A 22,980-nucleotide genomic window follows, 5' to 3' on the forward strand; every position below is an offset into this window, starting at 1 on the left:
GTGAGTCGACCAGTATGCACCAACATTGGGAATGTGTAGAAAAGACCTGGGAACAGATTTCGGTCGAGACTTGTTTGAATCTGATCGAGAGCATGCCCAGAAGGATTCAGGCAGTTTTAAAAGCTAAAGGTGGATTTACAAAATACTAGCAAAATAATAAAACATTAAAATGTAGAATTTTTGGAGCAAAACAGTAACAATGCTGTTCCATGACAAGAATCTGCATAACTAATCAAATGCTAAATAGCTGCAATTCCAATTTATGTATGTGATGGCCAAGATGATTGTCTATAAAATGATGGTAGTCTCATGTTTGAAGCTGTAGTCGATGGTGAGATGGAGCCTGAAAGTAAAACGTTTAAAACATTGTTGCCCATTTGCTCTTCTGTGTATATGTATGTGTATATATAATATATATATATATTATAAAAAAAATATGCAATTGCTGCAGCGAGCAGGTAAACGGAGCAGCTCTCGTATGAGTGCTGCATTCTATTCAAACTGCTGATTGGCGGGGGTGCCTGGTGTCAGCCCCCCAACAATCAGATATTGGTGACTCATCCTGAGGATAGGTCATCAATAGTAAAAAGCGGACAACCCTTTTTAGTTTCCTTTTGAGGACTTTTTAATATACTATTGTGTGATTGCTTCTCCCATAGACTGCAGTGATTTAACAGAGCAGCCTATGGGAGAGATTCCCTGTTTTCCTATGGAGCCCTGCTGCAGGCAGAGCTCCATAGGAACTTCCCTGTGGCATGCCTGGGAATCTTTAGAAGGAACAGGACTGCCATAGCAACCAAACGGCTTCTTTGATCTTGGCACAGGAAAGCTGTTCATGCTCCGGGAGCGCAGAGCTCCCAGGATTTCACCACTCGCAGTTGTCCATGGCATCCCAGGGTTTAACTGTCAGTGATCGCCATTATCGCCGATAATGGACATTGCCTCCAAGTGTAAAACAGCAGGCACCCTGCAGCTACTGCACCCACTTTTAGCTTTGGAGCGGGTGCCATGTTTAAAGTGCGAACTTTCGATATATATATATATATATATATATGTGTCCTGAAGGTATTGACACTGTAGAGGTAGCATTGAAAACGTCAACTCATCGCACAAAAAACAAGCCCTCACACAGCATTGTCAATCGAATAAAAAATAAGTAATGGTGGGGAGTGTGGAGGAGTTTGGTGACTTGGAAACAAATGACTTATTTTTTTTACATTTTTATCGGGGCTTAAATCCAGATCTGAGTTCTGCTTTAAAGTTGTGGTTAGTATATATTAGGGCTGCACGATATGGGAATAGTGTGCAATTGCGATAACGATATGCGATGCAATATTTTAAAGGAATTGTGCTAGAGGTCTATTTGCTTGGATTTTCCCATATGAGCCGCTGACGCGGCTGGGTATGACGGTTATGGGGGATCTGTGGATGACGCTGAGTTCTGGGGGATCTGTGGAGGGTGCTGTTATATGGGGGATCTGTGGATGACGCTGAGTTCTGGGGGATCTGTGGATGATGCTGTGTTGTGGGGGATCTGTGGATGATGCTGTGTTGTGGGGGATCTGTGGAGGGTGCTGTTATGTGGGGGATCTGTGGATGACGCTGAGTTGTGGGGGATCTGTGGATGACGCTGAGTTGTGGGGGATCTGTGGATGACGCTGAGTTGTGGGGGATCTGTGGAGGACGCTGAGTTGTGGGGGATCTGTGGATGACGCTGAGTTGTGGGGGATCTGTGGAGGACGCTGAGTTGTGGGGGATCTGTGGAGGACGCTGAGTTGTGGGGGATCTGTGGAGGACGCTGAGTTGTGGGGGATCTGTGGAGGACGCTGAGTTGTGGGGGATCTGTGGAGGACGCTGAGTTGTGGGGGATCTGTGGAGGACGCTGAGTTGTGGGGGATCTGTGGAGGACGCTGAGTTGTGGGGGATCTGTGGAGGACGCTGCTGTTACATGGGGGATCTGTGGAGGACGCTGCTGTTACATGGGGGATCTGTGGAGGACGCTGCTGTTACATGGGGGATCTGTGGAGGACGCTGCTGTTACATGGGGGATCTGTGGAGGACGCTGCTGTTACATGGGGGATCTGTGGAGGACGCTGCTGTTACATGGGGGATCTGTGGAGGACGCTGCTGTTACATGGGGGATCTGTGGAGGACGCTGCTGTTACATGGGGGATCTGTGGAGGACGCTGCTGTTACATGGGGGATCTGTGGAGGACGCTGCTGTTACATGGGGGATCTGTGGAGGACGCTGCTGTTACATGGGGGATCTGTGGAGGACGCTGCTGTTACATGGGGGATCTGTGGAGGACGCTGCTGTTACATGGGGGATCTGTGGAGGACGCTGCTGTTACATGGGGGATCTGTGGAGGACGCTGCTGTTACATGGGGGATCTGTGGAGGAGGGGGCTGTTACATGGGGGATCTGTGGAGGAGGGGGCTGTTACATGGGGGATCTGTGGAGGAGGGGGCTGTTACATGGGGGACCTGTGGAGGACATATAGCATTTTATGCTGGTCCCCCTCATGTGTCCTAAACTGCGCACATAACTGCCTTTTGCGTGTAAAGTGTTTTACTAGTGTGGGTGTGGGTGAAACAATGTCTCTCCTAACAGGTCCGGCCTCTGTACTCACTATGAATGCAATGCTCTGCAGCGAGCAGCAGCGAGGTGGCCAGCCGGCGCGTCTGACGTCACTTAGTAACGCTCCTGCTTCCTGAAGTGGGAGGAGCGTTACTAAGTGACGTCAGTCACGCGCCGGCTGGCCACCTCGCTGCTGCTCGCTGCAGAGCATTGCATTCATAGTGAGTACAGAGGCCGGACCTGTTAGGAGAGACATTGTTTCACCCACACACACACTAGTAAAACACTTTACATGCAAAAGGCAGTTATGTGCGCGGGGCCCCTTTTATATATAATCGGGGCTTTTTCGGGTCGGCCATATCGCATTTGCCGATTATCGCAATTCGATTGTTTTTTCGATTTATCGTGCAGCCCTAGTATATAGTCATTTATATTATGTAAGTTTCAGTCAGTGTATGCTGTACAGTGAGAAGCACGATGTAAAGCGCTGATGCTCATGCATTTTTACTTTTTAGCGTGGACTTCAAACACTAGTGAAGCAGAGACACCCACATGATTTTGATAGTGAGGATCCAGTAGAAAAAGATCGAGAAGCCTTGCTTTACATGTAAATGTAATTTCCTTTTTAACCTGCAGATGGCGTAGTGTATGTAGATTAGCTGTGTGATGAGACCCTGGTGCCAGTCCCTTTTAATCCAGTGGTTCTCAACCTTTCTAAAGCCGTGACCCCTTAATACAGTTCCTCATGTTGTGGTGACCCGCAACCATTACATTTTTCTCCTTGCTACGTCATAACTAATTTTTCTACTGTTATGAATTGTAATGTAAATATCTGATATGCAGGATGTATGCCAGTCTATTACAAGGTGTTAGGTAGTTCTGTAATTGGCGCTGTGTTGTGGGGGATCTGTGGATGGCGCTGTGTTGTGGGGGATCTGTGGATGGCGCTGTGTTGTGGGGCATCTGTGGATGGCGCTGTGTTGTGGGGCATCTGTGGATGGCGCTGTGTTGTGGGGCATCTGTGGATGGCGCTGTGTTGTGGGGCATCTGTGGATGGCGCTGTGTTGTGGGGCATCTGTGGATGGCGCTGTGTTGTGGGGCATCTGTGGATGGCGCTGTGTTGTGGGGCATCTGTGGATGGCGCTGTGTTGTGGGGCATCTGTGGATGGCGCTGTGTTGTGGGGCATCTGTGGATGGCGCTGTGTTGTGGGGCATCTGTGGATGGCGCTGTGTTGTGGGGCATCTGTGGATGGCGCTGTGTTGTGGGGCATCTGTGGATGGCGCTGTGTTGTGGGGCATCTGTGGATGGCGCTGTGTTGTGGGGCATCTGTGGATGGCGCTGTGTTGTGGGGCATCTGTGGATGGCGCTGTGTTGTGGGGCATCTGTGGATGGCGCTGTGTTGTGGGGCATCTGTGGATGGCGCTGTGTTGTGGGGCATCTGTGGATGGCGCTGTGTTGTGGGGCATCTGTGGATGGCGCTGTGTTGTGGGGCATCTGTGGATGGCGCTGTGTTGTGGGGCATCTGTGGATGGCGCTGTGTTGTGGGGCATCTGTGGATGGCGCTGTGTTGTGGGGCATCTGTGGATGGCGCTGTGTTGTGGGGCATCTGTGGATGGCGCTGTGTTGTGGGGCATCTGTGGATGGCGCTGTGTTGTGGGGCATCTGTGGATGGCGCTGTGTTGTGGGGCATCTGTGGATGGCGCTGTGTTGTGGGGCATCTGTGGATGGCGCTGTGTTGTGGGGCATCTGTGGATGGCGCTGTGTTGTGGGGCATCTGTGGATGGCGCTGTGTTGTGGGGCATCTGTGGATGGCGCTGTGTTGTGGGGCATCTGTGGATGGCGCTGTGTTGTGGGGCATCTGTGGATGGCGCTGTGTTGTGGGGCATCTGTGGATGGCGCTGTGTTGTGGGGCATCTGTGGATGGCGCTGTGTTGTGGGGCATCTGTGGATGGCGCTGTGTTGTGGGGCATCTGTGGATGGCGCTGTGTTGTGGGGCATCTGTGGATGGCGCTGTGTTGTGGGGCATCTGTGGATGGCGCTGTGTTGTGGGGCATCTGTGGATGGCGCTGTGTTGTGGGGCATCTGTGGATGGCGCTGTGTTGTGGGGCATCTGTGGATGGCGCTGTGTTGTGGGGCATCTGTGGATGGCGCTGTGTTGTGGGGCATCTGTGGATGGCGCTGTGTTGTGGGGCATCTGTGGATGGCGCTGTGTTGTGGGGCATCTGTGGATGGCGCTGTGTTGTGGGGCATCTGTGGATGGCGCTGTGTTGTGGATGGCGCTGTGTGCTATGACACATAGGGCCATGAGGGGGGCCAGCATAAGACCTATATAGCATCTTATGCTGTGTCCCCTCATGTGTCCTAAACTGCGCACATAACTGTCTTTGCGTGTAAAGTATGTTACTCCTGTGTGAAACAATCTCTCTCCTATTTGTAGCGTTATACTACCCTACCGCGTGAGATTTCCCTACCTCCTGACTTCCTGTCGCACTGCTAATGACGTGAGGAGGCGTTCCTGAGTTTTGACGATCTGCGCATGCACAGACCGACAGTTTATGGAAAATCTCAGCGGAGTTCAGCTTTACACCGGGACACTGCGCATGCGCAGGAGAGCCTTAGTAGGGAAATATTACAGCCCAGTGCGCAAGCGCGGCTAACTCCAGCCGGCGCATGCGCAGTGTCCCGGTGTGAAGCTGAACTCCGCTGAGATTTTCCATAAACTGTCGGTTTGCGCATGCGCAGATCGTCAAAACTCAGGATCGCCTCCTCACGTCATTAGCAGTGCGACGGGAAGTCAGGAGGTAGGGAAATCTCACAAAGTAGGGTAATGTAACGCTACAATCGTGCAGCCCTAATAGGAAGCCTCAGGCGACCCCCCGGAAAGGGCAGATCGACCCCTAGGTTGAGAACCGCTGCTTTAATCGCTACATGGATTATCTTAGACTCTGTTCACATCTGTCTTAGAGACTCGGCTGCAGATGCCATCATATTAGTTGCTGCACACCTTGGCAAAACCCGACGAACCCCTATTATAAATGACAGTAATAGGGCCAGTTCAGCTGTCGGGCGACACGCCAGGTTACTTTAACTCATGCCAAATGATGTATGCTCAAACCTAATGAGTTATTCAGGACGTCTAAATGGGGCAGAACTGGAAAGTCACACACTGTTGTCACCACGTGGCCTCGCTCTCTGATGGCGCTTGTACTTATGTCTCATTGTAAGTCTGTTTTGTTCTCGGCTCTTTCACCCCTTGCATGTGATCCTGGTAATTACAAAGCTTTTTCCTGTGCTTTTCTATAGTCTACCCGAATTGGAATGTCTGTGAACGCCATCCGCAAACAAAGCTCCGACGAGGATGTCACCTCTCTGGCCAAATCGCTCATCAAATCCTGGAAAAAACTGCTCGGTAACATAAACCTGCTTTTCTTCCCTTTATGTAAAATCAGGACATTGCTGCACTATCACAATAAGGCCGCATTTTTTGTGGATCTGATGCGGACCTATTCATTTCAGTGTGGCCGCAAAAGGTGCAGACAGCAGAGCATGCGCGGTCAGCATCCGTACGTCCATTCTGCTGCCCTACAAAAAGAATAGAACGTGCCCTATTATTTTCTGTTAGTGCGAGACCTGTGGAAAGGGAAAATGCGGATAGCACACGGCCGGTATCCATGTTTCGCAGATCCACGATTTGCCGACCACAAAAATGGATACGGTTGTGTCCGTGAGACCTTGGTTTCACATGCCGTTAGTCTGTCCTGCTAATAGCATGCTCTTGTTGTGAACTGTGGCTCACGTTTATTGTTGTATTTGTGCCCACAGGTCACACTATATTTTTTCCAGAAGAGTAAAAATACTCCTCCGACCATTTTTGAGGAGCATTTTTACCCGAGGAGGAGTGCGAAATCTGCAGTAATTCAAATACATAATATATCTGCCTACACTTGCTCACATCTGTGTTCGGGGCTGCGTTTGGAGCCTCTGTTGTAGATCCGGTCAAAAGACCAGACAAAAAAAGCCTTGTACGCAGCACTTTTTTGGTCTGGTAAAGACAGGCTGGTGAATGGAAATGGAACGGACTCCATCATAGTTAGCCTATATGTTTATTTATTTTTTACTGCACTTTGCAGGATGGAAAAACATGGTACACTACACTTTCCCATCCTGCAGAATCCTATGGAACTCCATGGTGATGGATGTCACAGTATGGCGTCTGTTGTGTATGTTGATCGTATGACAAAAACCCAGCCTTACATGCCCGATCCAGCCTTTCTATTATTTTCGTTGTTCTTCTCCATTAGATGAGAACAACAGAAATGAATAGTGGGGAATTATGCAGGGGACCATTACTGGTCTAAATAACAGCAAGCTATTATAGCAAAGTTATAAAGTCCAGTCCAATATGGCGGATCTTCCCTGTACTTTACCATTTGGCTATAATAGCCTGTCTGCATTCACTACATACTGCACCACATACATGCATGTGATGTATACACGTGTGATGTATGTAGTGCAGCGTGTGATGTATACATGCGTGTGGTGTATGTAGTGCAGCGTGTGATGATCACACACTGCACTACATACATCACACATATCGTTACGTTACATGCTGCTGTCACCTTGTTCTGCGTCCATCTTCATGTCCGGGCCCAGTCTTTAGCTCCACCGCCGCCAGGGTCCTTGTGCAGCACGCCCCCGGGAGCCAATCCTTTCAGCGCTCGCCGGCCCCTCCTCCTTTCAGCGCTCGCCGGCCCCTCCTCCTTTCAGCGCTCGCCGGCCCCTCCTCCTTTCAGCGCTCGCCGGCCCCTCCTCCTTTCAGCGCTCGCGGCCCCCCCTGATGCAGGACCTGTATCGCTCCTGCACCCGCCCAAACTAACCAATAGCAAAGCTCCTTGCTGTTCGAAGCTTTACTATTGGTTACTGCGGGCACAGGCAACATCGCTGCGCTGCCTATCCCGTTAACAGCGCGCCATACGCTGATGAAAAGCAGGGAAAAGTCTAAGGCGTATTGGTACTCCTTAGGAGTAAAATGGCCTGAACAGGTGTCTATGACGCTTGTACAGGCGGTCTTGCGACCTCTGTCTGTGCCCTTTATGGTTAACTTTACTCCAGACTACTGTCTGATCTTCTGTGTGACATATAACTATTTCCACCCTACACAGCACTATGAAGGTGTGTGGCGCACAATGGGACAGATTTAGCAAAGACAACCCATGCACTTATTAGTTTCTCTCAACATGAGTCTGTAAATTAGCCGAGTTTTGAAACTGCTTTCAAAATATGGCGGTGATCATCCGCCCGGCCTAGGTCTCCCTCCCTGCTCCCCCAGGCAGGCTGCTGATTTTCCTAGAGGAAGCCGTGACAGGTGAAATCCAATAAACGGCCATGTGGTTAGAGACACCTGCACTTTCCCTGTATGAAAATTAGATGCGTGACCCCAGAGCACAGCATAAAATCAAGTTAGCACATTCTCGGTGTAAATCCACGTTAGATTGGGAGAATCCAGCCAAATAAAATGCCAACCTTGTGATGTTTTCTTGTTAGACTTTGACAAGAGCATACAGCAGTGGTAAACCTTCCAGCGTCAAGGGATCCTGAAAATGTACACAACTCCTCAATGAAAGAGGCAGAGGAGGATGTCAAGAATTGTTCTAAGGAATACAATGAAATGCAATGCTGTTGCCCCAAGGAACAACTTGTTCCCTTAGCATAGAATGGCTACAACAGCAGACATCCAATTTGAGTGGCATTGGTGGAAGGGCTCATGCCCACGAAAGTAAGGGCTCCATGCCGTACCAAACGGCGGGTGAGCAATATATGGGCACTGGCGGTGTGCACTCCGTTGTTTGAATGGGTCCGCAAGATACGACCATAGATAGGACATGTCCTATCTTTCACGGAACAGATGTATGGATCGGAAGCGCTTCCGTGGGCTTTCAGGTCCGCACCTCAGCACCACAAAAGAAAAGACATGTCCTATCTTTTGCCTTATCTTGCAGACCCATTCAAGTCAATGAGTCCGCATCCACAGCGAGGAGTGCACACGGCTGGTGCCTGTGCATTGCGGACCGATGTTTCTGTTCCGCAGGATGGGCATGAAGCCCTTATATTCAGGGGCATGAACCCTAAGGGAGACAAAAAGACAAGACTCCATTGAGTAAAAGTTGGGTCACCGAGCAGTGGAAAAACAATGAATGATCCGGCGAATCCAGACTTAAGCTGAACCATGGGAGAGTCGGTTTATGGCATAAGCAGCATGGACTGATGAACCTGTCATGTTGGTGGAGTAGTGGTGTGGGGAACCCTGGGTCCTCTGATACCTGTGGATGGACCTTGGACAGTTGGGCTTACCAAGTTCATCCCTTCATGGCGGCAGGACAATCCACCCTACTACAAGGGTTGTATAGTCAGGGATCTGTTCCAGGAGCATCAGCGAGTGTTCCTTGCTTTTCTTCCTTTGGAAGAACGAAAGTGGCAGCCATCAAATGATTTTCATGTGTGGGGAACGGAGCTCAACAGCAGCCGAGGAGTTAAGTAGCTGTTGTACAAAATGCTTCTATGTTCTGGCTCAATGGGGGATCAACATCCGTGTCTCCCCCCCCCCCCCCCCCCCAGGAGGGCATAAAGTGTGGGGTGAGACAACTCTTTAGACACTGACTGAAATGAGGCCACAATTGTTGAACGTGGCCCAGTGCCTGCGTGGTATGAATGGCAGGGCATGTGTTGGGTTCCAGTTGTGTGTGTGTGCCCCTGTGTATTCTGGTTTGTGGTGAAATATTTTCCTATTTTTGACAGACGGGTATAACGGAACATGTTTTTTACTGTTATTCTTATGTTGTTGTTTTTTTTCTCTCTATAATTTAGATGGCCCGTCAGCTGAAAAAGATACAGAGGAAAAGAAGAAAGAGCAGCCCCCGCCTGCACAGAACAGTCCTGAAGCAAAGGAAGAGAGGTATTCTGCCACGACTGATGCACAGTTATATCCAGGATTGATAATAGAGGATCATTTCAGGCAAAACACTTAAGGAATTGGGAATCGTGATCTCCAACCCCTTTCGGATCTCACTTTATTTCCTTTCCTGGTTAACTACAGCAATTATGATCCGAGCGTGCGAAGACACACGCATGGCGCGGAACCAAAAACTATCAGCATTTTAGGAAAGGGGGGATAGAGTCGAGAAGGTTTAGGCAGTGACTGGTAGTGTTGGCCAGTTTCCTATATTGACCTGTCCTCAGGATAGGGGTCTGACTCCCAGAACGCCCGCTGATCAGCTGTTTTGAAGAAAACGCAGTGCCCCTGCGAGCACTGTGTTCTCTTCACTTTGGCGAGCAGTGTAATTGCGTCTGCTCCGTCCATTCACTTCAGTGGGAGGGAGTAGCTACAATCTGTCTGCCCCTTCCCATTGGAGTGAATGGGGATAGCGTTGCTGCAGTCACACTGCTCGCAGCTGCGATGTCAACAGTGAGTAGGTAAGCAGTGAAGAGAAGGCAGTGCTTGTACGAGGACAAACAGCTGATCGGCGGGGGTCTCTGCAGTCGGGCCACCTGTGATCTGATATGGATGACCTAACCTGAGGCCTGAGGATAGGTCATCGATATAGGAAAGTAGCCAACTTTCCTGGGGGGAGGGGGCTTGCATTGTGAATTTATTCCAGTTTCCAGCATAAATGTACTGCAAAATACATTTATTGTGGGATGTGCAACTGTCATACCGAGTCAATCTCCATCACTGTTAGAAAATTGTCAGAAAACAATGCCAGGTTCAACCACACCGCACTGACAGCCAGTGTGTGGTGGGACCTATTCTAAATTCTGCTATGTACATCATTGCATAGATCCCAATAATACATCCATTGATGCCTCGAGTGTCTTGAAATTCTAGCTGAAGAACCTGATGGGTGGCATAGTCATTGTCTGCACGCTTATATCCACAAGCATTTATTCCAGGGCCTGTCCAGGGCTAGCAGAACGCTGCAGGTAACGCTTTCTCTTCTCCCTAGCAGCAGCTCCAGCAGTACTTGCAGTGGACGGAAAGAAGATTGTATTGCCCCGTCTGACACATTAATTACATCTTTTCCGCGAGCTCCCAGCACCTCGGATTCTGTCCGAATCAAGTGTAGAGAGCTACTTGCTACAGCTCTGAAAACAGGAGGTAAGTACTGGTTTATACACTGCCTCCTGACAGTGCTCTTGTATTGCACAGTCTGCCTGTTCTCTTTGCAGCTTTAAAGAGGAGCGGTCACCTCTCCTGACATGTCCGTTTTAGTATTTTGGAATTTTCTTTCAACATGAAATGACAATTCTGGAGCATCTATTCTTATGACTTTATGCTGTGTTGTTCTTCTATTATTTCTGCTAGAAATGTATGGCTTATGGTCCAGATGGGTGTTACCAGTTGGTGTGTCCCTGCACAGTCTTACATTGTCCAATTAGTGCTGCGGGTGACACTGTGCATGGACACCCCCCAAAAAGGTAACGCCCATTTGTACCTTCATCCATAGAATTCTAGCAGAAATATATAAGAATGGCACAGCATAAAGTCCGAAGCAAAGATGCTTTAGAATTATTACACAGGAAATTCTCATGTAGCTACTAAAGCAGACATGTCAGGATTGACATGGCTGTGTACCTGGCAAATGGCAGATTGTTGTCCTGTTGTGCAGGAGGCGCTGAAGCTGGTTAATGATGGCAGCAGTGTTCAGCGGTATCATGGCACAGCTGCTGTGTAAAATCACCCACTGCAGACATATTGCCCACTTACACTTGGGCCCTCTCTGAGTCAGAACCGAGAGCCCGCTCTGCTGGACTCCAGCCGTCGACTTAGGGAGGCGGACGGGCAGGAAGGCTTTAGCTGTGTAGTATTGTGCTACATACGTGAGGAATGCCCCATCTCACCTTTTATTATTTTGTGCTCAATGGATTTATGAAGATATAGGGTTTGGTAGTTTTCTGTCTGATGACCAGATTTTCAAGTTTCAATCCAGTTTCTTATGGATTTGTAAGTGAAGAGGGGAGATGTCCTGCACTTTGTTGGAAGAATAAAGCCCTACAACTTTCTTTGCAAGACCTGGACTTTCTGGGCTCTCGTGGCTTCTGACCAACATTACATGGGCAGTTACAGTACAGGGCTGCAGCGATTGTGTGCCTTACCTGCACTGGTGGTGTTGTCCTTGCTGCTTTCTGTGGCCACCAGAAAGAATGTATTCATATCTTCATGTATTTTAGTATAGATTGACAGAATTATATGTTTAAAGGTATTTTGCCATGGTAAAGAAAACGGCCTGCTGTTTAAATCGCTTTTTTATGCTTCATATGTTTTTAAAGAATTTTGGATGTTTTGAATTTTTCATGTATTCCATATGTGTAAACAAAAAAGCTAAAATCCTGCAATTTTTGCACTGTCCACTATTTCTAATAAAGCTGGGTTCACAGCTGTAATTTTGTGTCCGGCAGAGTTTGCCTGAGTTTACAGCCAGATACCTCCATGCACCACCACATCCCTATTCACTGTAATAGGACCCAGCTGCCTACCGGTGTACTTGCCGGCTTTCGGACGGACAAAAAAAAATGCTGCTTTTACCATTTTTATTTATTTTTTTGTCTTTGTCCGGACCAAGGGCCGGCGTCTACGCCTGGTAAAGTGAATTGCAGCAGCCTGTTCCCCGATGGAACAGACTGCCAGACCTAAGGACGCAGATGTAAACCTGGCCTAATTGGTGCCACTTCTTGGTTTATACAGATCGGTTTACTTTAGTTAATCCTGCCTGTAATGATATCACCTCTGTGTACAGATAAGACAGGATCCACCATTCACAATTGGTGATTGTCAGAGCTTATCTATTCTTTCCTTGTACAATCACCCCTGCACAGGTCTCGCAACATGCCTAGAAAGCTCTACCATAGAAGTCAATGAGGTCCCCTCCAGACCATTGTGTCTATGGGGCGGCCATAAAGCAATTTTTTTAATGCTTATTCAAACTATAAAACATGCCCCCAATGCCTGGGCCCCTCATAAAGATTATACTTACCCCGGGACTTACCTCACTCTTGATCCCTGCACCGCAGAGAAGCCCGGTCATTGGGGGACATGTTTTATAGTTTGGATAACCCCTTTAAGAACAGCTCATTTAAGATGGCTGCCCCCATAATCCTGTTCAGAAGAATAAAATCTAAAAAATCTACAATCAGAAAGTAAAAACAGGTTAGGAAAAAAGATGTTACTATCTGATTTTTAACTGGCAGATACAAATGTCGGTGACACATTTTCTTAAAGCTGTATGGTTGTTGGGGAGGGGGGGTGTTATTACGCAGATTACATGAGCGTTAAAAGAAAAAAGCTTTGCATTTTGTCATGAATGTACAGTTTTGTACATGAATTTGTGACTTTCTTGCCACCTTTGAAAATGTGGAAAGGCAAGTGGCTTCCTGCAGCCCCAACAGATTTACCAGAACCTGGTGTAGATTTGCTTTCCTGGCCTACAGACGATGCGATCGCTTTAGGCCTGAGCCTCCCTCATCCATACATGTCAAACTCCTGGAGGCCACTCCGTACACTTCAGTATCTGACATGTGCTGTGTACTTTCACACATTCTTTATAAAAATAAAAAAAAAATTGTATAGAATTTTTCTAGTGTACATTGTTTAAATGTATTTGGTGCATTTCTCTTGCAGATGACTACATAACTATTGGAGCGGATGATGAAGAACTTGGAGCTCAGATTGAGGAAGATATCCTTTTATTTTAGTTTTCCATGAGTTGTTTGTCTCTAATTGGTAATGTTGTCCATTCATTTAATCTTGTCGTTTGGTATCATTGTTTCCCTCTGAAACCAGACTGGTACGGGGTTGTAACGCCAGATTTCATTAAACAGTCCAAGTCTGAAAACCTTATCTCCCCTCCCCTTCCTTCCTGACCATGCTCACTTTCCTTTTTTTTACACCCAGTTTTGGTTATGTAAAATAATTCTTGTGCCTTTTTCGGTGATACATGGGGATTTAGTTTTATAAAGTTCTGTGTATAGATCGATGGGGAAGGCACTCGCAGTGAAACTCGTCTCTGCTAGCTCTGCATGGACGTTTTAAGATTTCCATGCAGAGATATCTGTAAAGAATAAATCAAGGCAACTGGACGTACTGTAGATTTCTTAAAAACGTTTCACTCGTTCTTCCAACGAGCTTTCTCAATTCTGAGTGACTGTACAAAAATGCTGGGTATAATTACCAGAGGTGGATTCAGTTACATATTTATTCCCAGAGAATTCTTGTACAGTCACTCAGAATTGAGAAAGCTCGTTGGAAGAACGAGTGAAACGTTTTCAAGAAATCTACAGTAAGTCCAGTTGCCTTGATTTATTCTTTACAGATATACCATGACCTGGATAAATGAGAACCTTCACAGACACATGCAGAGATATGTTCCGACCTCCTGGACGTATATAGTGAACGGGCAAGACAGCAAGAGTTAAAGGGGCATTGAATGGATATTTGTCATCTATCCTGTGGATACATGCTAAATGTCTGAACGCCATAGCGCAACTGCTGGGACTCGGACCGATCAGTAGAACGGGATCTTCGTTTGCTATTCTTCCTCACTGCACAGCCGCAGGGAGAAGTTTGAAGGCCCCGCTGTTGTGTTCAGTGTCTGTATACACACTCCATGGTGGGGTGGTCCCTGGGAGGCATCCATGTACTTGGTTATCACTTAACTCCCCTGCACCAGCTTTCCAAGAATTTAAAAACACAGATGCAAAATATAAGAACAGGGTGCGAAGTAGAATTGCCAACTTGAAGGATGCGAAAAATCCCAACTTGAGGCGAAACGTGCTTTGTGGCAACATCGCTCCAGAGGTGTTTGCTCGGATGTCAGCAGAGGTGAGTAGCTGGTTCACACGGAAGGGAGGTTGACAAATGCTGGTTATGGATAATCACTTACTGGCTCGTGTCACTTGAGTTTTATACCGAGAACATCGTTTTCCCCGGAGTCTTGTACCTTCTGTTCCTTTAGAGATTGATGTAGATGAAAAAGTCACGTAAAGAAGAATTATTAGTTAAGCTATTCTATGCGTTACCGGTTATTTTCCTGCTTTCTTTTCCTAGATTTTAATAATTGAAATTATTAGAGTTTCTGCATATGTCTTGTTTCCTATATAATACTTACTTTTAAGATATGGTATTTATGTAGATCTGGAGGACATAAACGGATTATAGAAAAACTGGAATAAGGTGTCCACCACCCTCACCTGGAGAGATTGACACATTGAGTTATGCCTTGTAGAAGATCATTCTTGCGTCCAACTTTAAACATTTAGGGTCAGATTTATTAAGACCGGCGTTTTAGACGCTGGTCTTGATAAAGCCCTGCACTGGTGGTGGATCCTCTGCTGTTTTGTAAAGACAGCTTCTAAAAGTAAGACAGCTTCCTAGCGGTCTTACATTTAGTCCATTTTCTACCCCTAAAACAGGCGTAGAAAATGGTAAATGAGACGGGCCTGCCAGCCCTCCCCACCCACACCACGCCCATTTCTTCTTTTTTTTTAAAGTTTTTTTTTAAGACCTGGCGTGATCGGGGGAAAGTTGCAGATTGTGGCACAAAGGACCTTTGCTATGAAATCTGCGCCGGAAATAAACCCAATATAGGTGCATTTCTGTTTAATAAATAACCCCCTTCGTTTTCCACTTTAGAATTTGGTGCTGATTAAAAGGATTGTCCAACTTCTAAAAGCTTTTTATGAAAAGGGTTAGAAAGGCATTTTACCCTTTCACTACCGGAATTTTTTTTTTAAGTTTTTATTTTTTATTTTTCTTACCTATTTTCCTTGAGCCATAACTTTTTTTTTTTATTTTTTTTTTTTTTATATATTTCTGTTCACATAGTTGTATGAAGGCTTATTTTTTGCGGGACAAGTTGTACTTTCTAATGCCACCATTAATTATGGCATAAAATGTAGTGGGAAGCGGTAAAAGAAAATAATCCAAATGGGGTGGAATTGGAAAAAAAACCTCAATTCGTCCACCGCTTTGCGCGTTTTGTTCCGTCGCCATTTCGTTTGCAGCAAACTGATCCAAGACGTTCATTCTCTGGGTCAGTACGATTACAATGATACCCCATATGTATAGGTTTTTTATGTCTAAATGGTGTTAAAATAAATGTAAACTTGTAAAAAAAAAAAATATATAATATTTTTTTTTATCTATCACCATATTCTGACTCCCATAACTTTTTTTTATACTTATAAAGTATAAAAAGAGCTGTTTAGGGGCTAATTTTTGCGGGACAATCCGTGGTTTTTATTGATACCATTTTGGAGTGTGCCTGACTTTTTGATCACATTTTATTACAATGAAAAAATGGCAAATCAACCATTTTTACCCTTTTTTCTGTTACTCATTTCTTATCCTGGCCTGCCATCTGATGGCCAATATAAAAATTGCAGCTTGAACACTATCAGCCTCGTCAGCGAAGCTCATAGTGTTCAGCGCAACTACCAATCAATTGGCTGCACGGGGCATTGGTAGGAAGCGCGAGCTTCTGTGTTTTTGCGTATTTAGATGCCGTGATCTCACTTGATCATGTCATCTAAAGCCTTTAATTACCGCGATCGGTATTATTGCCGGTCACGGTAATTGGCCACAGGTCTCTGCTGTTTGAAACAGCAGAGACTTGCCAGCCATGACACCCGCTGCACGTGCAAGCAGGCACCATGTTCGCACATGTTCGTTAAAAAAAAGTGATACTTTTCCCCACTGCTCCTGTTCTGATGCTTCCTGGGTCCCCGCTGGTCTCTGCTTCTTGGTGTAATTTCAGTGGCTAATCCGGTTATTTCCCGTCACTGGCTCCGTGGCTAATGATGGACTGAGCAGTTATTTCCTGTATGTGTCGACAGGGTCCAGGAAGTGTCTGAACAGGAGTGGCTAGGGATTGGTAAGGTAAGTATTTTATGAGAAAATAATAGAATACCTGAGTGCCATTCCTGCAATTTCCAATGCAGGTCACAGGCATAGTCCTTGTGCCGTTGGTACACTGCCTCATATAGGGAACAGCAGGGCAGGAGGCCATCAGATCATTATGTACCCGGCCCACTGGGAACTTTCCCTGTAGGGTTTAAGGCCAGTCCACCATGCTAGAATCTATCTAAACTTGGTGCTGCTAGGTTTTGTACACCTTCAGACTTGCCCGAAAAGAGGGTGGGCTTAATGAAACGAGACAGAGTTTTACTGGAAAGAGGGCAATAAGGTGCAGTCTAAAAGTAAGTCAACCAATAGTTGTATAGAGTCAGAGAAAAGTGTCTATCTCTGTGGCAGATTTCTCATCCATCCTGAGCCCCTGTGATACATTTGGTGCATGTCCAGACAGCCTGGCTAAACTTACTCCATCTACAGGATTCTTCAATCTGGGCCAAAGAAAAATAGCCGTGACCTGAGCATGTGCCGTGACCTGAGCATGTGCCGTGACCTGAGCATGCTGTTTGCATTTCAGCAGGTGAAATCCGTGTCAAAATGCAAATCCATAGTTTAAAAAAAAAATGTCCTGAAATCAGCACTATAACATGGATGTTGGGACTCCTAATAGAACTGAAGTCTCGATAGTTTTGTAAATGGATGGCTGAAGAAATCTGGAAGTGGAATGTAGAGGTTTTTTTTCTACATCCTGCTCTGTTATTCACACAATTAGTAACTTTTTTTTTTTTTTTCTTCTTTAACGTCTCAAGGAAATGGCAAGCGATGAACTTAAAGAAATGAGAAAGAACCTGACAAAGGAGGCCATCAGAGAACATCAGATGGCCAAGACTGGCGGTACAGAGACTGACCTGTTCTCCTGTGGTAAATGCAAAAAGAAGAATTGTACTTACACGCAGGTAAGTTTAGTGGAAGCTGCTTTCTTAGTCCGCACAAAAAATGCACATAAATCCGCACTATTTATTGCATTTTTATGCGGATTTGATGCAGATTTCACCCTTTCATTGAAAAGCGTGAAATCTAGACCAAAACGCAACAAATGACATACTGCAAATTGCAAAATCTGCACGGCAGGTCAATTTCCACACCTAAGAGAAAAAGCAAAGTGTACACGGGATTCGTGTAATCTTATACACTTTGCTGGTTGTATTACACTGTGGCTTTTCCCACACATCATCCCCACCGTGGGCAGGTAGCCTTAGTCATGCTCTTCTATATCGTATGTCTGTGCGAATGCCACTTGGGCAGCGATCATTTTTGGTTAGTCCCTATAATAATCCACCTTTTCTGAACTCTCTAAACATTTGTGCCTGGCCATGGTTTAGTTAGTCCATCATATACAGGTTAAGCTACCATAAGCCTTAACATAAATGATAAAGGGTAATAAAATGCACACCTCTGGTATGAAAATGATAAATCTGTGTAGTCGTGAATCCACTCAACATATGTAAAGTTGTGGTGACAGTAAAATCGGTCATTGTTGCTTTGATTTTAGCACAGCGGTTTCTGCAGTGCTCTCCTGCCTCTTATTTATGCCCCATGTTAGGCTCTGTGCAGCCTGTTTCACCCTTACTATAATATACATGCTGGTAAAAGCTGCTGTCGTATATGTCCGATGTATCCATAGAGCTCCATTGACCTAACAGAGGCCAAAACAATGTCCTTGTGGCTGATGTTTTTTTCTTACAGGTGTATTTATTAGGCACCATAGACCCAAATGCACTCCACACAGAGCCTTACGCTATTTGACTGCACATCGGGCTTCCTGTTTTAACTGGTGTATACATGTGAATAATGTAATGCCTGTTGTGGCAATATGGATAATGAATATAATATTCTGTACACAGTACAGAAGTGTGATGCATAGTCCGACCAAATTGACATTGTGTTTTTGCATGAATTAGGTACAAACCCGCAGCGCTGATGAACCTATGACAACATTCGTGTTATGTAATAATTGTGGAAATCGGTGGAAGGTAAGACCTGCACTAGTTGTCTTTTGCTGTTTATGGGTGGTAAGGGGCATTACGTAGATGTCTGTATCCTGTTCTCATCATGGGCTGGAGCAGGATTTCTTGTGCATATCTCCTAGATTTGTATGTATAACTTTCCAAGTAGAGATCAGATGATCTGAGCTCATAAATGAGCTATTTCACCCCTAAATCTAAGTCAAGACAGTGCAAAATGGTATTGATTTACATGTTTTAGGGGGGTTCTGCAGATGACACCGACTGGGAGCCCCTGCTGGTTTATTAGAAGTGGGCACAGAATTGTAGGCTGCAGTACAGGGTGCAATGCTCCTGAGGGTGGGAGATATGATAGGTAGTGGCCAACCCTTCCAGAACTGAGCCCATGAAAGACCATTAGAGAAGGCGTCTGCAGAAGGTTATACTACTTAAGAATGCATAATACATGTAAAATGGAATGATGGTTCTGCTTTAAAAGCCAAATAAGCCAACTCCTGTGTGTTCCTCATGAACCCCTTCCTGCTCTGCGCCATAATAGTACATTGTAGAGGGAAGGTAGATAATCTGTGTTGACAGACTATTACAGCACACACAGCGATGGCACAGGCCCTGGAGCTGTTCTGTTCTATCACTTGGAGTCGCCAGCTGGCACTCTGCTCTAATGGCTGGGATCATACATAAAGCAGATCCTAGTCATTCAACCCCTTAGATGCTGCAGTCAGTGCTAACTATGACATCTACGTTGTTGGCTAGGAGGCTCCCTGCCTAACCTCATCGTTTTCAATGGGGTGAGAACATTGTGCAAAAGTATTGCCGTAATCGAAGTGACCTGCAGAATAAAGTTATGTCGCTTACAGTGCACAGTGCGTGGCATAAGAACAACCCCCCCAAAATACTATTTTTCACACAATCACCCCAAAATAATGTATGCAACTTACAAAACATTAGTATCCCAAAGTGTTAAGAAACACAATGCATCCCTCAAAAAAAATAAGCCCTCATAAGGCTATATCAACGAGAAAATCATCCCCGTCCGCCATTGGCTGCCCCCCCCCCCCCCCTTTAAAATCGGATGTTTTAATCCGCGCACGGGGAGAAGCAGCGGTACGGAGAGCAAGGTAAGTATATTGTGTGTGAGGCGTACAGCATATGGGGGACATGTTTTAGTCTCTGATAACCCCTTTAAGTCCAAAATAATTAACTCCACCAGATTGTCACCTTTTTATGTTATAATGTTCATTGTGTATAGGTATTATAAATATATATATCTCAAATGATCTTGTTTTCTTTCTTCTAGTTTTGCTAAGAGAAATTCTGTTCTGACACCAAAACAAAGAAGAGGCTGTTTTGTAATTGGGAAGATGAGAATTCTTCCAGATTTTTTTTTTTAATTGAAGCTGGATTCAACTTGTGGGATCTTTTGGAATTTTAAGACCGTAACAAAGCCGCAGTTTTATGGTGCACGTTTGGAGAAAAGAAATCTTTTTTATAACAGAGTTCACATTTCTAAATCCGTTTGAATCTAGATCACGTCCCGATTGTATTGTGCGCTTGATAGTCTTGCACTCTTGCAGTCGCCTGAGCTGTTCTGAGCATGTACATAGTTTGCAATTGTTGGGGGAAAGATATCAAATATTCCTCCAAAAAATTAAATGTTAGAAACGCTCTAATCATGTGATCAGAAATGTTAAGAGGCGCCAAATTAAATTATTTTGTTAACTCCTGGTTAGATTTACCTTCATTCCCGTTAAAATTGTTGTGCTTACTTTTTGTTTTATATAGCTTTTCATTAAAACTGAGAATGTTTGTAATTGCTGGATTGATATATATTTGCTGTGATTTTTTTTTTTTTTTGTGGGGAAGGGAAATATTTGAGTGAATTTGCAAGAGATATTTAAGTAATAAAATGCAGTTTTTCCTTCTCTAGTTAGTGTTGAGCTTGGCAAAGAAAATACTCCAGCTGCTTCCCCACCCAAGTCGTTCTCCTCAAAATCCCAAAAACATTTGTGTCCTAAATGCACCGAGAAGGTAGTTACAAAAGAGTTATCTTCCTTCCTTAAAACTATGAGAGCCATGATAAAGGAAGAAGTTAATGCAGTGGTGGACTTAAGTATAGGTCTCTTGTTTCTGATTCAGCCTTTGATCTAGATGAAGGGGGGTTAGTATCCGATCCGGATTACTCCTCTCATATTAAAGCCCTCATATCCAGAGAATGGAGAGACCCAGAAAAAACATTGGCCGTAACTAATTCCTTCAAAAGAAAATACCCTTTCTCAGAGTCTGACTCTAATTTGTGGGATAAAACACCGAAAGAAGATGCCCTAGTGGCATGTATTTCTAAAAGAACTTCCCTCCCGTTTGAAGACACGGGTCTCCTAAGAGATCCTACGGATAACATTTTTTGGAAAATTCATTAGAAAAAAAAATCATAGGAAACAAATGCTGCCATGTTGCGTCCCAGCATAGCATCTACTTGTACAGCTAGAACCTTATCTGTCTGGCTAGACCAATTAGAGGAACACCTAGCGACAGGTACAACTCGAGAGGAAATATTAACCTCCTTACCCACATAAAAAAAAAAAAAAAAAAGCATCAAACTTCTTAGCAGATACATCAGCGGACTTGGTCAGATTCTCGGCTACATCTGCCGCTCTGTCTAATGCAACCAGAAGAGCTATCTGGCTTCGTTCATGGTATGGGGATGCAAGTTCTAAAAACCGCTTGTGCTCAATACCATGTGAGGGAGACAGATTATTCGTCTCGACCCTGGATGATGTTCTTCATAGAGCCTCTGATAAGAAAAAAAGGGTTTTCCACTGGAAAACCGTTACTTTCATAAGAGACGGGCCTTTTTAAAACCAAAAAATATCCAAGTTGGATCAGAAGAAGAAAGAAGGGTCAAGGAAGTGGCAGCTATCCAGGGGCAGAGGAAAAGGATTCTTTTTTAACCCTGAGAATTACTCCAGCTCCAAGCAATGACTCCATACACCAGGTGGGGGGCAGACTAAAAATTTTTGCTCCCAAACAAAGCCTAAAACTAGAGTTTCTATCTTATCCCCCAGACCGATTCTTGGTAAACAAAAAATTGCCTCAGAAGATAAAGCAAACCTGTCTAGAATCAGTTACTATCCCTGGTACACAAAAATGTAATCCAGCCGGTTCCAAAAGATCAACATGGAAAAAGGGTAGTATTCTCCATTATTCCTTATACAAAAACTGAATGGATCTTTCCGTTTAATAATAAATTTAAAGTCCTTAAACAAGTCCATCATCTACAAAAGATTCAAGATGGAATCAATAAAATCAACAATAAACGTTCTCCCACAGGACTGCTTTATTGCATCCATAGTTCTTCAGGATGCATACTATCACGTCCCAATATACTACCACCACCAAAAATTTCTGAGAATCGCTGTCTTCATAAAGGATCGACTATGCCATTTCCGATTCACAGCCCTCCCATTCGGGCTCTCTTCTGCCCCGAGAGTATTCTCAAAAATTATGTCGGAGGTAACAAAATATCTACACTTAAAGGGGATCCAAATCATCCCATATTTGGACAACTTCCTGATTGCCTCACCATCACAGGAAATCCTCCAGTCCCACCTTTCCCAAATCCAAAGATGTTTCACCACCTTGGGGTGGGTAATACATTTCAAAAAGTCAGACTTGGTTCCAGACAAGAAAAAAATCTTTTTGGGAGTACTCTTAGACTCCGGTCATCTGATGTCTTTTCTTCCCCTAGAAAAACAGAAATGTCTTCTTCAGAAAGTTTCTCAATTCTGCAGCCAGAAGACCACCTCCATAAGGAACATTATGACCATCCTAGGTCTCCTGACGGCCACAATCCCGTAAGTCAGATGAGCCCATCTCCCGGTCGATTGTTTCACCTTGGGATCTTAACCTGGTTCTTTCGGTCCGGATGGAACCTCTGTTTGAACCTGTTTGAAAAACTTTCTCTTAAACTTCTCACCTTGAAGACAGTTTTTCTAGTCGCTATTATGACTAGGTACCCCATAGTTGCAGGAATTAATTCAATAACACAAAACGCTGGTGTTTACATTGACAAGATTTTGAGAACTTTCGTCACGGCACTTCCATCATATATCAGAGACACCTCTGATCTACTAACTAAAATTGATGGCCTACACCTTGCAGAAGGTATCTTATTGGCCTTGATAGATGTAGAGGCTCTCTACAGTAATATCCCCCATGATTTGAGCCTGTGTGCTGTGAACCACTTCCTCAAAAGTAGGGGAACACAATTTACAGCTCATAACCAATTTGTTCTCAGTTTAATGGATTTCGTCCTAAGACATAATTATTTCCTCTTTGACTCCAAGTTCTTCCACCAGCTCAGGGGTAAGGCAATGGGGAGCCCCTGTGCCCCTACATATGCCACTGGTGCTCACTGAGGAGAGTGTCTGGACCTCGAATAGTCTTCTGGGGCCGATATATCAATGATATACTCATATTC

The 22,980-nt window shown here is 45.2% G+C and overlaps 1 protein-coding gene across 2 annotated transcripts in view; it reads left to right on the plus strand.

Annotated features, from left to right (window-relative positions):
• TCEA1 (transcription elongation factor A1) overlaps positions 1 to 20,314 on the plus strand; it is a 32,429-nt gene extending 12,115 nt beyond the window's left edge. The window contains exons 3-10 of one of the 2 annotated variants that reach the window (XM_044295121.1): positions 5,883 to 5,988; positions 9,444 to 9,531; positions 10,580 to 10,731; positions 13,252 to 13,308; positions 14,297 to 14,451; positions 17,289 to 17,435; positions 18,441 to 18,512; positions 19,801 to 20,314. In XM_044295121.1, coding sequence (XP_044151056.1) covers positions 5,883 to 5,988; positions 9,444 to 9,531; positions 10,580 to 10,731; positions 13,252 to 13,308; positions 14,297 to 14,451; positions 17,289 to 17,435; positions 18,441 to 18,512; positions 19,801 to 19,809 — 786 coding nt within the window. In that variant the 3' untranslated portion in view covers positions 19,810 to 20,314. The remainder of the gene's footprint in view (positions 1 to 5,882; positions 5,989 to 9,443; positions 9,532 to 10,579; positions 10,732 to 13,251; positions 13,309 to 14,296; positions 14,452 to 17,288; positions 17,436 to 18,440; positions 18,513 to 19,800) is intronic. The other variant, XM_044295122.1, reaches the window with a different exon arrangement.
• The last annotated feature ends 2,666 nt before the right edge of the window (positions 20,315 to 22,980 follow it).

Source organism: Bufo gargarizans, chromosome 5 (genome assembly GCF_014858855.1).
Source record: "Bufo gargarizans isolate SCDJY-AF-19 chromosome 5, ASM1485885v1, whole genome shotgun sequence".
Lineage (NCBI taxonomy): Eukaryota > Metazoa > Chordata > Amphibia > Anura > Bufonidae > Bufo > Bufo gargarizans.